Here is a 17,724-nt window from a genome sequence, read left to right on the forward strand (position 1 = left end):
CTCACGTAAACACGCAAACCTTTACTCAACAAAGAAAGAAAAAAGGAAATCGTGAAATGAACTTCACTTCCCAGAAGGCAATACGGTGGCGGTCCTTATTGATTGGACAATAGCGTCACCGGTGCGTCATCATTCGCTCATACAAACGCTCCAGAAGCAGCCCGTGCTGCTCCGAAGACATGCGAGCAAAAAGGTTTCTAAATGAGTTTCTCGCCATTTGGAATCTGGTATTAAATCGGAGCAATAAACTGGGATTAGAGGTAAGCTTCGCCGCAGTGCGCGGAGCGACTGGGGATTAGCTACCTGCTAATTTGCTAGTGGCGTATTATGCTAACGATTAGTGTTGAGCGGGACTCGCGTATTGCGTCGCTGAAGTCGCATCAGAGAACTTTCCTGCGTGCAATAGGAAATCTGAGAGGCATTGATAGCAAGACGATGAAGAAGCAACACATTCTGTAGACGGTGTGTGTGCGCGGCCGTGTCTTCATTATGTGAGCCGGCTAGCAAGGCTAACTGGACTACCCTGGTGCGCTCGTGCGTAATTACGCACAGCGGATACGGTCTTCGCGCACCAAAAATTCGACGTTGCGCACAAAAGAAATCCAAAAATACTATTATGCACTTTGATATTTGCTTTTTAAAGTGCGTTTAAAATAAAATGTATTATTATGGTGTTGTCCAAGGGACTGCTCAGGGAGTCTGTGTGTTTGCTCAGACACATGAACCATTAGAGGGAACGTTGCCCTGAGGCCTGGACGACCCTTACATGCTCTCCTGCGTCTGTTTCTGCTGTGTCGCAAAGTGGGTTAATTCTGATTTACGTTGGCAACCACTTCCCCAAATACGCTCTCTTTCACAGGAGAAGAAGCGTTTCTGTCAGGGATGTACTGTGTTTGCATTGTGCTTACTGCATCGAGCATGTTTTTTTGGAGCTTATTGTGCCATCTTGTGTTTAACATTCAGAAATACTGTCTTGTGCAAATGATAAACGTGTGGAAATTGTCGTGACAGCTTTATATTTATCCCCCTGCAGGAATTACTGAGATTGTAAAATGAATTTTTCTGAGGTCTTCAAACAATCAAACCAGCTTTGCAAAGTTTCCCCAGATGGAAAATATTTGGTAAGTGGTTAATAATCACATTGTTGTTCCTTCTAAGTGCTCTGGAGTTTCCCTGCGATTTTCGCATCTCATGTATTCTTATGCAATGAGTGAATCTAAAACTCACTTTGCATGTACTTGCATTTTATGGTGGGAATTATGTTGTTATTTTATGACTTGTGTTTTTGTTTGTCCTCTCTAGGCTTCCTGCGTGCAGTACAGGCTGGTGATTCGAGACACGAGCACCCTGCAGATCTTGCAGCTGTACACCTGCCTTGACCAGGTAGCCCACATGGAATGGTCCTCTGACTCCCTCTTCATCCTTTGTGCCATGTACAAAAGAGGATTGGTGCAGGTATCGTCTGAAATGAGTGCTGTAAAAAATATCCCCAAACTGTGATATGCTATTTCCTGTGTGATTTTGATATTTATGTTGTGTTGTTTTTCAGATTTCGAACTATTTCAATAACTTGTTTATAATTTTTTATGTAGTCAGGTGACCTACTTAAAGTAGATAAACAATGGATGAAGCGCTGTGCTGCTTGTATTGAGCCACTAAAAAGCCACTGATTTCAGCACTGTTGACAGTTTAGAAGTCTGTAAATGAAATGCAAACTCATACAAAACGCTATTTTTTTTGCTTCACTGGTAGTTTTCTGAGTTTGTATAAAACATAACATTTTAAATACAGTGCAGCTGAATTAAGAATTCTGTGCTTTACAGTTTTCACTGTTTTATACATAATTATTATCATTTTGTGTTAATCTGTAAAGTTCCATTTAATTTTGTTGAACGATAAGCACTGCAGATTGATGCAGATCCAACACTTTTGTCTCCTTCATTTAAATTAAATTATGTGTTTCAGTTTTCACAATACTTGTGTAATCATTTTTCAAAAGTGTTTAAACATAGGCTTGATCAGACTTGTGGACAACAAATGAGATATTAAAGGATTTACATGAGCAATCGGAAAAAATATCAATTTAACAAAGATTTATGAATTTAGTCTTTTTTCCACCCTTCAAATTCATTTTATAACAGAAAGACACATTTATAATGATCATTTCCTCATTTTCATTTCTCTTTCACATTTCTGTAAGTTCTTTATACGAGAATCTTTTCATCTTGGAACTCTGAAATCCATAAATTATTCATTCGTGATGATTGAAAAAAGGAATATTAACTTGGAATTTTTGTTCTTACATTTCTTGTCGTTCTGCATTATTGACTGACAGATTTTGTTATAAATATCATTTTTTGAAGTAGTTACAGTTGTGAAAACAGTTTCTGCATATTAGTTTAAGGGCAGTTTTACAGTCATCTTCGGGCAAGCAGCTTACCTTTGCAGGGGTATCCAGCGCCAGTCTTTCATGGTTTCCGATGCTAATGTGCGCCTTAAGGTTGGAAATCAAATTTAGGACTGGAATGTCATCAGTGACCTCTGATAACTATCTTGCCACTCTGTCTTTTTCTTCAGGTGTGGTCTCTCGAACAGCCAGACTGGCACTGTAAGATTGATGAGGGTTCGATAGGACTGCTCTCCTCACACTGGAGTCCAGACGGACGCCACGTTCTCAACACTACTGAGTTCCATGTAAGTGTGAAGTTGTATGGGTGCATACATTCATGTGCACGGAAATGTGTTTATGGATATGCTTGTCTGGTTTCAACTGTTGCTGGCCCACAAGGAAGGGAGACCTGAAAATAGCCAGACACCAGAGCCTTTCTGGACCACCCCCACCCACCTGATGCATGTATTCCGCCTGATTTCATAGCTTCCCTCCTGTTAGCGGACTGTCACACAAAAATGGGCTTAGATAACTGGAACATGTGTCCAATATGAATGTGATCTAGTGGTTTCCATGACAGCAACACAGACTTGTGTTTTTCTCAAATAATAATGGTCATCATAGTTCAGAAAAAAATCTGTAATATAACGTGATAATGAAATACCTACTGAAATATGAAGCCATTTTTGAATATTTTCACACTGAATGACATCGTTCATTCTTCAAAGGCAAGGTATTATTAAATGTAAATGCTCAATATAATATATACTTTAATGAAATAATAATAAAGGTTTGGGCAGTGGGAAATTTAAAGTTGTACTTTCTGTTGGTGTTCATGACATAATACCAAAGTGCATCATACCAAATCATTAAATAAATTCATACAAGACAGCCTGACCAGCATTAAGAATCATAAGAACCGAGGGAACATGGAAGGACCCAAAATTAAACCTTGGGGAACAGTAAAAGTAAAACAGTAACAGTAAAAGTAGATTATAAATAGGTTTGGTGGAACTTCGCGAGGCAGTTCATTCTTTCCTCCAGCAAAGGAGTCATTCTGTGGTAAGAGTGCTGCGAGTGGAATATTGTTTTCTACATGGTGAGACTCTGATAATGGTAAATGTAATCACATTAAGAGCAAAAATATGTAGTGATTTTAGAAGCATGTCATCTGTGTCATGCAAAAGCCACTGCTTATTTTAATAAATAAATCGATCGGTGATGAAGAAAAGGAGTCTGGACATGTTGAATATTCTTCACACACATCCGTAGCATGAAACTCAGACCAATAAAGCAGCATCTAGTTTCATCATACAGCACATGACACCTGGTTTAACTTCATTCCATAGTCACCCTGTGTTGCAAGGCGTGAGACGTTATAGCAGCTACCCTCCGGCCATGTGGAATATGATGGGGCGCTGTGGCGAGCTGCGTCTGTCATGCTGAAGTTGACTCCAGGAATCCCCTGACAGGTGTTTTGACCCAACACACAAATGCGTCTGGTCAGACGAAGGGTGCAGAGAGTGCAAGTGTCTGTGGCATGCCCGCTGTCTTTGTGTCTGTCTGCGTCATTTAAAAACGGAAAAATAATTACATTCATAAGATCAATTCGATTTTATGTCTGCCGGATAAATTTCGCATCATTTGCAAAAATAAAATAATAATTTCAGGGACGATTGCTAGTGCTGGGCCACTATTACGGGGGCACTTAATGGACCAGTGTTTTTCCTGCTATAATAAGACTTAAAATTTCACAACAGTCCATTATTCTTTACACCATTTGATTGGCCTTCAGACAAATATATTGCTATTCAACTTTTTTTTTTCTGGCAAGCACAGCATTCACTATTTTCTTTTCACTTGTCGTGCCAAGAGGTTTGGCACCGGAAAGTTTCAAGCTTTTTCTGTCAATTTCCCTGAATGCAGTGAGCGAGGGAATGTCTGTGGCGGTCAGGAGGGCCGATGGTGCAAATTGGCAGCGTTGCTTCCGTCAGGCTGCACCGGGGCAGCTGTGGCTATAGCTTATCACCCCCCAAGAATGGAGTGAATAAATAATGCAATGTAAAGCATCTTTGAGTGTCCAGAAAAGCGCTCTCTAAAACCAATGCATTATTATTATTATTTAATTTCAACTCTCCCTTCGTGAGACATGCAAGTCTGTGCTGATGAGATCACTGAAAACAAAAGTTTAATATTACCAAACACAAATGTAAATCTGAAGCAGTGCTGATGATGGCAGTGTGACATTCCACATCAGTGCTCTGCTGAGCTCGAGTCCGTGTCGAGCCCTGACACGCTGATTTTAACATTGTGGGCACGTCGTTCTTTATTGATCGTTATCATTGTTTATCTTTGCATGCAAATTTATAACTGTCTTTCTTAAACTGTTGATGGTAGCTCCCATCTCTTCCTTCCACCTATGGTGTCCAGTCTTCAAAAACCCATTACTGGCCGACTAGGCACTGGCCACGAGATTGCCAGTAACGTGAACTTACCTTCACCCTAACCCAAGATTTCATTCAGGCTATGCCAGGCGGGGTGTTGGTGTCGGGTTAGAATTTCATCCCCGCTCATAAACAGCCTGCTATATTAACTTGTTTAGGGACAGCTGTCTGTGTGTGTGTGTGTGTGTGTCTGTGGCGTTTACAAGGTATCCCCCCCCCCCCCCCCTTTATTTATTTATTATTTTTTACTCCAAACACAATGATTTATGCAACCGTCATTGCAACAGAAGAATGGTGCAGGTGTTTCAGTGTCCTCGACACTTTACAGGTGTGCACTAGTTTTCTAGACGAGATAGAAAAGGACTTGAGCTGGTTCACCCCCCCCCCCCCCCCCCCAGCTGTTATTTAATAAAGCACGGCACCATGTCACAGATTAATAGAAAGTCACATTGCTGAAACTTCAGCCTACGCATTAAGATATGTCTCGCAAGCCATCTCCTGTTTGGATTCCATTTGTTTATCTTAAGACCTCACAAAATGCCACTCACACATCCATGTTAATCCACTTTTACTAGCGAAGAGGTGATAAACGGACTCTCAAACCAAGGACACTGTTGAGATTCACTTCTCTAATGGTTTTTACATTGTTGGGATCGGATTAGCGATAGCATTCTTGGCCGGTACTGCTGGAGCCTTGCTAACTTGCAGCATTGCTGGCAACAACGCTACTGGACAGAACTGCGAATGCAGGCAGCTGCCGCGCTGCACCGCGGGACAATGGCTCGCACATAGCCACATGTGGCCTGCTGGAGGCTCCAGTTCCTTGTCAGAATCATGAGGCTGTAACAGGAGAAATAAGCTATATTGGTTTGAGGTGGCTTCCTGCGTGGAATGCCTGCAGCCTAATCCTCTGATGACAGATAGGTACATGAGGCACCAAACACACTCGGCCATTCTCTCGCACCGGCTGACACTCGCGGCAAGAATGCCTGATAGTTAAGTTTGTATTCCAGATTGCTGTCAGTAACTTTGGCCTGCAGTTATCATGTTGCCCACGGGCTGTCCTGGTGGGAATGCGACTGAATTCTGTCATGAATACTTGGTAAAAGATACTAAATAGGTGTGCTGATAAAGTTGACATGTTATGCAGTTCTTAAGCTGCAATGTCACATGTTATAAAGTTATGATTTGCAGCCCCTCCACTGCTTTTTTGGAAAAAGAAGACCCCCAAGTGTTTCCTAATGTGGACTTCTGGAGTGAATCGCCTTCAAAATGATGCTAAAATAACAAAAATGGTTTCTGCAGCCATCACTGATCACCATTTGCAGCTATGCTAATCCGGGCGTAGGCGGGAATTGTCCCCATCTCTGATGGATAAACAGCAGCTGTCGTATTGGAATTCTGACTTTTCATACTACACCCTTGGAGCTGCTGCTCACCTTGGATGAGGGTAGTTCATAAAGTGTAGCTTTACCAACTAAGGATCTTATTGCATACCACGCCGCATGAAAAAACATTTCTCACTATTTTATCCACACGGCCCCCCCTCCGAACAGTTTAAGGTTACGTTGCCTTGCGGGTCTTGATCTCTCCCCGCATTCCCAATGTTGTGGTTTCAAGGAATCTAAGAAGTGCAAGCATGTTTTGTATTTGAGCAGTGTTGATATTGGTTACCATGACACCAAGTCGTAGGGGATGTCCGGGGAGCGTGCACCGAGCTGATATTACAGGCTCAACACAGCTGGCTGTCTTGACCAAACGGGAAGGTTGACACTTCAGCCCAGTCAGGTGACAGACGTCCCAGTTCAGATGTCTGTCTGGACTCGAGGATGAAAGTCTGGTCACCTCAGAACTTTCAGCACTGCACATTCTCAAATGTGACCCACATCACGAAGAGCTTGTCTTAAATTTCCATTGACATGGTATTTTTGTAGAAATATTTATTATTTATCTCTGTACAAGTTTATCTGCAGAATATCTGGCTGTTATGATGCTTGATAAAAAAATATATATTTATATTTTTATATATGGCATCCAGTAGGGCAATATGTGTGTGTGTGTATGTGTGTGTGTGTGCAGGCATGGATTTCCAGCATAACTTAATGGCCAAATTCAATATATGCTTTTTTAAATTTCAATCTGTGTTTACTGTTTCCAACAGCTTTACTTCTTTAGCCAATAAGAAAGGGATGCGTTTTCACATCTCTCACATTCAAAGCATGATCAGACGGGACTGCTTGCACCCTCATTATCCAATCGCTCTGGAGAAATAGTGTCGCCAGATGTTTCATAGAAATGGAGAATTCTGTCCAGATTCTCTGAATTTTTTAATATTATACCCACAGTTTGAAAAATGTTTGCATGAAATGTCCTGATGTGAAATTCAAAATAAGAAAATGCTTACAGAAATCAACTGTGTGATTGCATCAGCAGCTTTATCTGTGAACAGCTTAACGCCATGGCAACTGAACAATAGTACAGACCACAGAATCTCTTCCAGCACCCCAAAGATTGTCAGGTGCTGCTTAATTCTTGAAGGGCAAGATACCACATGTCATACTGGTCCTTGGGTCAAACTGTGCTGCAGCGCTGGCTGAAGGCCACCTGCTTTCGTTGGCGTCGGTCTTGCTGAAGTGAGACTGGTGGCTATTTGAATGACTGCTGTCAAAACTGAGCATTAACCATGTGGCCTCTTCATTATGCCGACTCGTGGCCAGCGAGTCTTTGGCGCTGGTTCTCATTTGTTGGCATGCACACAATCTGCTGGCTGTGCAACCTCACTGTTAATTTGTCACACTTGTAGCAAACATGTCTCACATTACATGTCTGAGATGTTATTAATTTATGTTACTTTCATGTGTGCTCAAGTCCGAATGTATTCGGTGTAAACCATTTAGATCCCTTTGAGCATCTGCAGTCCTTAAATGAATTCCCTGAGGACGTACAGAGATGGACAAACACTCCACTGAAGGTCTTATCCAGATTACACATCTAGTGATTTCATTAGGATTCAATGTCCATGTCTTAAATCCCTCATGGTGGTTTGTCACAAACATAAGGCGCTGTGTTCACAGCTCTTAAAAGACACGATGAGTCATGCTGGCCTTGATGGCTGTCTGGATCTGCCCAGCTGACAGACACGTTGTTAGGTCCAGTGGAGCACTTCGTTGGCCTGCTCGGTCGAGGTCACTGTTTACCTCCAGTCTCCTCATGCAACTCTTATCTAATAAGAATCACAAGATTTTGCAAATAAATTGACAACTCCACCTGACAACTTGATTTTTAAAGTTCCCAGATATTAATCTTTGAACCATCTTCCCAAATCCCACGAAGCACCAATCTGGATGCATTTTTTTTAATCTTCCTTACAGAATGTTGTGCTTATCTTACTTTCCCAGCAGATGATCTAACATTTTCAGTGTTTGTGTGTATTTATTGTCTTTCATGCCTTGACAGCTGAGAATCACTGTCTGGTCGCTGTGCACCAAAGCTGTGTCTTACATCAAGTATCCCAAGACCTGTCAGAAGGGTCAGTATGACAAAGACGCTGTGATTAATGTGTTTTCTGTGGCTTGTGAATCCACATGTGTGCATCAGCAGGACTATCTGAGGACAGGGGCGGAGGTCTGAGTGCCCCGGCATGTGCCATGAATAGCATGCCGTTCTTTACCTTGTGGCACGACCGGCCCCCTCTGCTGACAGCTGTTCCCCTCTTCAGTAAATGGGGCATGCTCCTCATAACAGGCCTGTCGGCAGCAGAGAAAAATGATTGTCTGTGACTCCCTCCATTTTCTGCAGGCTATTCCATGCCTTCCGCTGAACTCTGTATTCTCACAGTTGTTGCATACATAATATGGCCATGATAGTTACATATTACCATCCATATGCTGCCATATAATTATATTGGATGAGAAAAGTCCAAGGAGTCATGAATGTAGTTATCAAAGTAGATAATAGATGAGCTAAGACTGGCATGGGCAAACTAAGGCCCGGGGGCCATATGCGGCCCGTTGGTCTTTTTAATCTGGCCCGCTGAATTTGCCCAAATTACATCATTAAATAGAATTTTATTATAATTAAGTCTCATTCACTTTACCTTTTGCCTGTAAAAGGTAAAATCCTTTCATGTAATGGCTTTTACATGTTATTTATATTAGTTCACGCAAACACTCCATCCATCTGTTCCTGGCCCCGCCCCTCTGTCAAATTTTAGAACCCATTGTGGCCCGCGAGTCAAAAAGTTTGCCTGCCCCTGAGCTAAGAGGTTGTAATGTACTTATAACCAGTTGTTACTGTGTCACTAAAACATTTCCCCTCATGCTTGTAATTATTTGCCGTAACTTGAAGTTGCCGATAAAATTATAGAGTAGCTCTCTCCCATTATCTGTTACCCACAGGTGTGGATTTTAGCAGAGACGGCTGCTATATGGCCTTGGCTGAACGCCGTGACTGCAAAGACTATGTCAGTGTATTTGTCTGTGATGACTGGCATTTACTTCGGGTAAGTAGGGCGTTACAAAATGGGACTTTTCTGACTGTTATTGTACAGTTTAGTTATACAGCAACGATAGATGAAAAGTACATTTATGTGTACCACGATCTTGTGTCCATGGCACAAAGTGCATTTAGTGTCTCATTCCAATGATAGACACTTGATTGAGTTTATCCTTTATTTAGCCAGGAAGGTACCACTGGAACACAAGAACAGTCGTGGCCATGATGGCGGCACAAATAGCACTTTGAGACTTATAAAATACTTTATTATAATATGTAATTTACAAACTGCTTTGTTAGACAAAAGAAATGACAGAAAACTCAGAAAGTGAAGTTAAAACAGAAAAGCCCCAGTTCTAACCTTAGCGCCTCGGGTCACGTTGAGATTTCACCCTCGACTTTGGCACAGTCAGATGGGCCCCCACCCAAAGATCGAAGGTTTTCCAGCTCGCTTATCAGGGTTATCAGCTGCGCTTGATATGGTAGCATGGAGCCGGTCCCAGACTCCAGTGCTCTAAAAGTGATATAAACATTTTTAAAGACAATTATAAGATGAAGCAGAAGCCCAATGTAACGAATCCAGGAACGGGGCGATGTTTGATGACAACACAATGATCACAATCAAAATTATGTTTCTAGGGTAAAGTTAAATAGTTTGTTTTTTCTTTTTTAATATAACATTCACAGCATTTTGAGACTGAGACGCAGGACCTGGCGGGATTGGAGTGGTCTCCCAACGGCTGCGTGCTCGCAGTGTGGGATAGCTGTCTGGAGGTTGGTCCTTTTCCATGTAACTCTGTATACGGCAAGGAATGTACAGTAATACCTCGACACACGACTGGAACTTCCAGATTGGCGATGAATGGCCGAGCACGCTTCACTCGTTCAGTTCAAAAATTGATTTGACATACGATACAAGTGATTAAAGTTACGAGCTCGGCCCTCGAACGAATTATACTCGTATGTCAAGGTATTACTGTAATAGATTATCTTTGTTGAAGCGCTCGCATTAAAGCTACATTTTCAACAACCACAGACGCAGTCTGTAACATGGAAAGTGGCAGTAGGTGCTTATGCTTATAAAGTGTACCTATTTACAAAGCTGTCACAATACAATACTGAACATACAGGTACAGGAAAGAGCCATACAAAAAACGTTGCATAGCGTACCTTAAATAAGAGACTCTTGTTATTCAACTCCTGCAATATTCCACATGTCAGAACCTAGTGGATACCGAACAGTGGCTTTGTTCAACGTGTGTTTGACGTCTCCACAGTACAAGGTGTTGCTGTATTCTTTGGACGGCCGCTTGCTCTCAACCTACAGCGCCTATGAGTGGTCGTTGGGGGTCAAGTCTGTTACCTGGAGCCCCAGCAGCCAATTCCTGGCCATCGGTAGCTATGATGAAAAAGTAAAGTACACCACTGATGAGAGATGACTATATAAAGATTTTCTCAGAAAATAGTTGTTGATGCATATAATTAGTGGATTTTTTCTCAAAGCAAGTGAGGTATTTTTATTTATAAATATATATATATATATATATATATATATATATATATATATATATTGCACATTTGTTACTTTAATCGTATATATATATATATATATATATACGATTAAAGTAACAAATGTGCAATCTGGGCTATGATTTGTTGCTGCGGCTTTTTCAGTATCAATACATTGAGCAACGGCTGAGTAAAGCCTTCTCTACCCTCATGTCAGGTGCGCATATTGAATCATATCACATGGAAGAAAATTGCACAGTTTGAGCACCCGGTGACCATCAGCAACACTAAAGCTGTGAGTATTTCCCAGTGTGCTTGGTGACCTTTGAATGTATTGAGGTTTGATCATTGGGAGTCCGTTGTGTTTGTAGGTCGTGTATAAGGAAGTGGAGAGACGGCCAGCTGCTAGCAGTGACGAGCTGTCTCTTCACAGCATCACAACTGCCACCAGCCTCTTCAACACTCAGAGTAAATGTATGTCCACTTTTAGCCACCGTTGAAAGCGACGTGACTTAAGCCTCAGACGTCTTGGATCCAACGTTTTTGTCTCGTAACAATCTGTGGTTGTCCTCTTCAGATGAGATCTGCCCATGGCCAGTCCAAATTCCTGTCGTCAAACCTGATCCGGATCGAGCCAACCCCAAGATTGGAGTCTCTACTCTGGCTTTCAGTTCAGACAGTCGCTATCTCGCCACCAAAAATGGTAAGAATTCACGGCTGCCAGTCATGGCTGGAGCTTGTAAAGCGAGTGTTTCATGATGTGTTTTAACACTGTTACTTGTCTGACTACAGACAACATGGCGACTGTTGTGTGGGTGTGGGACATGCAGAAGCTGAGCCTGCACGCTGTGCTGGAACAGACATCTGCTGTGCGTTGCTTTCAGTGGGACCCCCGACGCCCACGGCTGGCACTGTGCACTGGCAACTCTAGACTCTATCTCTGGTCCCCGGCGGGCTGCGTCTCTGTCCGAGTCCCGTCTGAAGGTAACGTTGCAGCGACAGTTTCTCTCTTGGAAGACAACAGATATGATTGGTGCAGTCTAACACTGACTTGATCCCAGTAAAACATGTCCACTGTCAAAGGTTACCACGCGCTCCTACTGTTTGTATAAGATGCCATCACTGATCCAATATCAGAACTTAACATTCAAACTGATCAAATGTATACATAGAATAGAATAGAGTACTATTCTATTCAGTTTTTAATGACGCTCAAGTTTTGCATTTTGATTTAGCCTGAAAGGTGAATTTATGTATAAATAATAAGGTCTTACATTGCACCACTATTTTTTTCGCCTTCATTTCATGCATGTTTTGATGTGTTGTCACACTTGCCCCTCTCTCTGCCCTGCCAGGTGGTTTCCAGCTCCAGGCACTAGACTGGCATTGCAATGGAGACTCTCTGATCTTATTTGGAAAAGAGCAGCTTTGCTTGTGCTACATGGACACTGATGAGGACAAGTAAAGGAGGCACAAACACGGAACGCAAGATACTGGATTACATTTCCTGTTGCCGACTGTGTGATGGTTATAAATAGTTTACTGGTAAAGGACCCTTTGTTGAAATCTCACTGTACAGTACTTATGTGGTCCCTACCTGCCCCCCATGTTTGTGTTTGGTTCTCTGCAGGTTACTGGGATGAAAACGTTGTACAATTGTAAGATATAACCAAATGAGTACTCAAGCAATGCTTTAAACATGATCTAAAATGTTCCATAGAATTCCCTGTGACTGTTTAATTTAATGTTTACTTTTTTACAATTTTTGGAATAAATTTGTTCTGAAACAATTAATCTTAACTCATTCTATACCGAGTCGTGTACTGTATATATAAACGTATTATTCCAGCTGATAATCAAGCAAACAATCCAATGAGGTCATTAATGCGACACGGTTTCTTAATGACCAGTGCAGAAGGCCTGACAAAAACATGCGGGCATTTATTGTTCTCCATTGTGGCTACAGAGATTTTAAGCAGTAAAACGTCTAAAAGAGATTTAGAACTGGCAAAGGAAGATTCATTCTCTCAAACATAAAATAAATATTTAAAAATCCATTTAGTGTCATCTTGAAAAAATAAATAGTAACTCATGCAAACTCGACATGCAGATACATGCAGACACTACGACCAGTAAAAGGCATTTTAGGATACAATTATTCATTAGCAATGCTGAGCATGGAAAATGGCCTGTTAGCTTTGGTAGCACATGACTTAAGAAATATCACAAATCCTCGCCACAAGATGCAAACCTGCATGTCGTCAATCTGAGTGAAGCTTTGTCTGCATTTCCCATCTGTAAAACTAACCAACATTTCCACTTGTGCAGGACTTTCAAGGCAAACAACAATAAATAGATGCAGACATAGCTTAGTTAACGTTGCATAAAATATCTATAATGTACAAGTCAGAGTGTTGCTGACATGTGAGCCAGGATTCCTACTGGATCATGGTTAAGTGTGTTCCTGCTGTTTATCTACAGGCAACATTATAGCACAGCTCAATCCATCAGCCATTTACTCTTTACAATGAAGGTACCTTAAGGCCCTGTGTTCTGAATAATACTTTCATGTACAACGGCAACATGTAGATATTTCAAAATACACACAAATAAAACAGTTCAAGCAAAGCCCAAGTGACAGTCCAGGTGCATTCCTCTACCAAAATAAAATAGTCTGTCCATCAGCGGTCAGGGAACAAAGGCAGAGAATTAGACCAGAAAAAGCTGAACAGTGACAAAACAGCCGGAAAGATGTGATGAACTGATGTTCGGTGCTGCGTTCCTTGTTTCTGACTTCTGTCACACTCCTGAGGCCCCATGTGGGACGGTTCTCGCTGATAAAATGGACTAGCGCCATTAAAATAAATGAGCCCACACAGCACTGCACATGATTTTACAATAGGTGGACCACTTGGCCGTAGCACGAGCTTCAGCAGGTGAGGACTCACTTACTTTACATTACACAGTGTGGAAGCTTCCCTCAGATACAGTTTTAACAACGGCATGGGGCGAAATATGGGGGACCTGCACATCTCAGAAGCCAATCTTCCCACGAGTAATGGAGTAGCCCAGTTTAGCCTCATTGTTGATGAAAGACATGATGCCCAGGTAGGTCTCGATGAGTAGGGGTCTCTCCAGGATCAGGACCCCATTAGCTCGACCGGGGATGGGATGTTCTTTGTGTGCTCTCTTTACTGCCTGCACCAGCTGGGTCTTGAAGTTGTCCAACTTGGTAAGTAAAAGAGAAAGATTATGAAAACAGAACACCTCTGAACATTTTGAATAACTACTTTAAAATGCAATATAATTTACATCTATATAAAACCAACCCTTTATGAACGGTGAAATATTTTTTATAGATTTAATACCTGGCACAGAGACGCCACCTTCTCATCAGCGTGTGCCATCGGGTGGTCTGTGAAGGTGGCGTAGGGCACGTCTGTGGACCAAGGGTTCCAACGGTTTAGGAACGAGGCCCGCTGACGTTTGTCCCACTGCACACGAATCCCGTAGCCTTCTCTCCTACAAGAAAACAACGGTATATAAGAACAGCGCGACTCTAAAGGACAAGCCAACGATATGGGTCACCAGTACAGCTAAAGTTACACCAATCCTTTTATTAGTTTTCCAGTTCGAAAACAATAGCACAACCAACTCTTTAACACAATAGGTAACTATCATACCCAAAAATATCAAAATGTGCAATTGGTTCTGGTGCGGGGACAGTGCGGCAGAAGCTCGGTCCTAACGGACTTCGCTAGGAAACTGGCAGGCGGCCATTTCTCTCAACACTGGGTTTAATAGTTAAATACTAATTGAGCATTGGTTGAAAAAGTGGCGCGTACTTGTTGAAGGATTTGGGCGGGAACTCAAACTCGCCCACTGAGATGGTGTCGACGGCATTAAGAGAGATCCTGATGACCTGCTGACACAACAGGTTGATGAAGTCGTACTTGCACACCAGCAGTGACCTACACACACACACACACACACACACACACGTTAAAATGGGCAAAAATGTCAAGTGTTACATGTCAAGCATGCGACTTGAAATAGAGCCACATGATTGACTTACCTATCAGTTATAAGCACCAGTCTCTCCCTCTCGTTGTTCCAGTGGTCAACTCTGTAGAAAGAAATGTGAAACGTGTGAATTTGACATGAAGCACAGTTTGATCCCCCAACTTATAAAAAAGTTGTTTTCTGAGTTGCAGAGGTAAACAAAGATTAAATATACATCCTAAAAGGTAAGAGGAGGAAACAAACTTTATTGTTGCCACTAATTTATTATGATTCATGTCACACATTTACTGTGTTGCCTTAGATATTTCCTGCTTGTGCAACGACCAGCCCCCCTCATGACACTCAACTCACAATGCTACTTTTAATGACCTGCAAATATTATTCAACACACCGATTAGCATCCCTTAAAAGAGCCAGCTAAGGCCTACCTGTACACAATGGCTTCATTCTCAAACTGTAATCCATTCAACTTACCCAAAGCACCCAAAAGTACAAGAAAAGTTAGGATAGAGATGATTTGGGACGCTGATCTGCAGAGCGGTGAAACCAAACTGTAACTTGTCCGGACTATGGATCAGTGATATGTCTGGAGGAGGGAACTCTGTACCTACACTAAAACATGGATGTTTTGCCTCTTCAGGCCCTGGAAACATGCAGCTTGTAGAAGAAGGTAAGACGGCTTCCATCAAGGATCAGAAAGAAATCCATCTCTCCGTCTGTGAGGAAGCCGACGACCAGATATCCCTACGGAACAACTATCCCAAAGAGACACAAAGGTCCACCAATACTTGGGTTCAGCAGGAGACCTGGAACATTTTGGGATGCCGGTCACATTTGCATATTTCTTTTTTTAACTGTACATGATGATTGGCTGAAGATTCCCAGGGATGCTTCCAGATGCTAGAATCAGGCTGAGCATCATATTTTCAGCAGCTAGAGTGCGCTGCACTAAAATAACTCTAGGTTTTTGTCAGTGAACTGCAGTAGTCAGTTAAAGCAGCACTTTGTGCTGTATTTGGGAGTAATCACTTGTAATATCTGATGTTTCTATCTATTTAAAATCCGTTTGACTTGGATATTTCAGACACCTGATGAATAGCAAAGTTTGCCAACGGGGTTGAAGAATCTTTCTTCCATCTGCACTGACTATCACACTCCCAGCATGTGCAGCAGCTCACCTGCGCGGCTGACTATAGAAGCTGATACTCACTCCACCAGAAGCCAGACGCTGAGCACCTCTCCATCCTCGGAAGGGAGAGCCACGGTCCTGATGTCGCTCACCGCCTGCTCAATGGTGCCTGGCTGAGAGCAATCATCATCATCACACACGTCAGTCAGCGGCATCATCATCACAACAAGACCAGCCCCCTCCCTCTCCCTGAGACGGCCTGCTAACGTGGTCGCGTTTATTTACCACCATTTAAGACAATGGCCACCGTTAAAAAATAAAAACATTTTGAGTCGTAACCAATGTTCCCTCTACTTTTTCTTGTGTCTGAGCCAACACACGAACTCCCTGAGCAGACCCTCGGACAAATGTGAGCAACATAACAATACATTTTATGCTGAACGCACTTTATATTTGAACGCAAACCTCAAAGTGCACAATAGTATTAAAAAAAAAACATAAAAACAAGAGATAAAATCAACAAATAAATCAGATAAAATTAACAAGCAAAGGAGGTACAACATTTGTTTTTCTAAACAAGTATACAGAAGAGGAATGGTGTTAACTGTGGATGATGAGTATATATATACTTATATATGATAGTAGTTTATTATTAATGCATAAAGTATTTACTTTGAATATTTTGCTATAAACTGAATAATAGGGTAGACATTTTTTAAATAAGTATTCACTTCTTCCTACTCCTTTTTTGAACTATGTGCTGCATTTTTTTTAATCAGTATTTCGTTCCTTCATATGTACAAATACTTACATAATTTCATTCATGTTCGAAAATAAAATTCATTCATGCACTGTGGTCAGCAGCCGGCCACCGGCCACTCACTGGCTCACATTGAAAAGTAGCACAGCATGAATCTTTACGTTTTTCTTCTATTTTCAATCCAGGTTGGATTTTGTTTTTGTGCGCAGCGCGAAGACCGCATCAGCTGTGCGTAATTGCGCACGCGCGCACCTTAAAGGGAACCTGGCTTGGTCGTATGTCGTCTAATAATTAGACTCTAATTAAATGCACGTGGAACTTACCCTGAACACGAAGTAGTCCTTCACCTTCGCTTGGATTGTGGGGTTATGTACATGAAATGGCGTCAGCGTTTGTAGCGGGGGGCAGCAAGCCACTGAAGCTCCGCGTCCGAGGCTTCGAGCGGCCTCCGGCGGCGTGAAGGCGACCTCGACCCCCTCCTCGGCCTCGGCGGGGTGGAGAACGGCGGCGCCCGGACTGTCGGGCTCCATTGTGTCGTTCAGCTGAAGCATGGTGCGACGATTGTGCAAACGTTAGATAAAAACACGTCCTTTCGGGCAAGAAGACTCATCCATTGCGCATGAATAATATTTTGGTTGCGAACGCCGCACGGAAGTAGACCGGAAACCTTTTTCCTCCACTTCCTGTTGAATTCCTTCCCCTTAAAGGGACAGATCCTAATTTTAACCACGCTAATTATCTAAGTAGATATTTCACTTTGATCTGATCCAATAGCAACCCGAGAGGAAGGTGACCATATCTGATGGGGCCGTTAAAGTTTGAACGGGAAAAGAAGATACAGAAATCTTTTTCTTTTTCCCTCATTCAGTTATTTTTCTATCATCAAGTAATCAATTCATCAAATGGAGAACGTCACATAAGTATAAAAATGAAGGTGTTGCTTTTCAAGGAATTGTTTTATTGCAATGCTTGATTT

General features: G+C 42.1%; 3 protein-coding genes across 3 annotated transcripts in view; 1 reads left to right on the forward strand and 2 right to left on the reverse strand.

The window, feature by feature from the left end:
- tp73 (tumor protein p73) overlaps positions 1 to 2,472 on the reverse strand; it is a 29,579-nt gene extending 27,107 nt beyond the window's left edge. The window contains exon 1 of the mRNA XM_068753391.1: positions 2,441 to 2,472. Coding sequence (XP_068609492.1) covers positions 2,441 to 2,472 — 32 coding nt within the window. The remainder of the gene's footprint in view (positions 1 to 2,440) is intronic.
- On the forward strand, positions 194 to 12,620 carry wrap73 (WD repeat containing, antisense to TP73). Its single transcript, XM_068753400.1, has 13 exons — positions 194 to 260; positions 1,034 to 1,121; positions 1,303 to 1,455; positions 2,578 to 2,694; positions 8,290 to 8,362; positions 9,231 to 9,334; positions 10,015 to 10,101; positions 10,605 to 10,739; positions 11,054 to 11,131; positions 11,208 to 11,310; positions 11,414 to 11,539; positions 11,629 to 11,820; positions 12,192 to 12,620. Exons 2-13 carry the CDS (start codon positions 1,053 to 1,055, stop codon positions 12,299 to 12,301), a joined length of 1,347 nt encoding a protein of 448 aa, XP_068609501.1. The 5' UTR covers positions 194 to 260; positions 1,034 to 1,052; the 3' UTR covers positions 12,302 to 12,620.
- Positions 12,621 to 13,869: 1,249 nt separating this feature from the next.
- On the reverse strand, positions 13,870 to 17,299 carry tprg1l (tumor protein p63 regulated 1-like). Its single transcript, XM_068751649.1, has 6 exons — positions 17,072 to 17,299; positions 16,070 to 16,161; positions 14,912 to 14,962; positions 14,682 to 14,807; positions 14,205 to 14,358; positions 13,870 to 14,064 (listed from the first exon to the last, which is right to left on the reverse strand). The coding sequence occupies exons 1-6, from the start codon at positions 17,297 to 17,299 to the stop codon at positions 13,870 to 13,872; spliced, it is 846 nt and encodes a 281-aa protein (XP_068607750.1).
- Positions 17,300 to 17,724: the final 425 nt, after the last annotated feature.

Source organism: Brachionichthys hirsutus, chromosome 2 (genome assembly GCF_040956055.1).
Source record: "Brachionichthys hirsutus isolate HB-005 chromosome 2, CSIRO-AGI_Bhir_v1, whole genome shotgun sequence".
NCBI lineage: Eukaryota > Metazoa > Chordata > Actinopteri > Lophiiformes > Brachionichthyidae > Brachionichthys > Brachionichthys hirsutus.

Coding starts and splice junctions, on each gene's coding strand:
- wrap73 (XM_068753400.1), top strand. CDS start 1,053: ATGAATTTTTCTGAGGTCTTCAAACAATCAAACCAGCTTTGCAAAGTT. Junction 11,132..11,207: donor CCATCAGCAACACTAAAGCT/GTGAGTATTTCC, acceptor TTGTGTTTGTAG/GTCGTGTATAAGGAAGTGGA. Junction 11,540..11,628: donor CTATCTCGCCACCAAAAATG/GTAAGAATTCAC, acceptor GTCTGACTACAG/ACAACATGGCGACTGTTGTG.
- tprg1l (XM_068751649.1), bottom strand. CDS start 17,299: ATGCTTCAGCTGAACGACACAATGGAGCCCGACAGTCCGGGCGCCGCC. Junction 14,359..14,681: donor CCGCCCAAATCCTTCAACAA/GTACGCGCCACT, acceptor GTTTTCTTGTAG/GAGAGAAGGCTACGGGATTC. Junction 14,065..14,204: donor AGGTGGCGTCTCTGTGCCAG/GTATTAAATCTA, acceptor TTACTTACCAAG/TTGGACAACTTCAAGACCCA.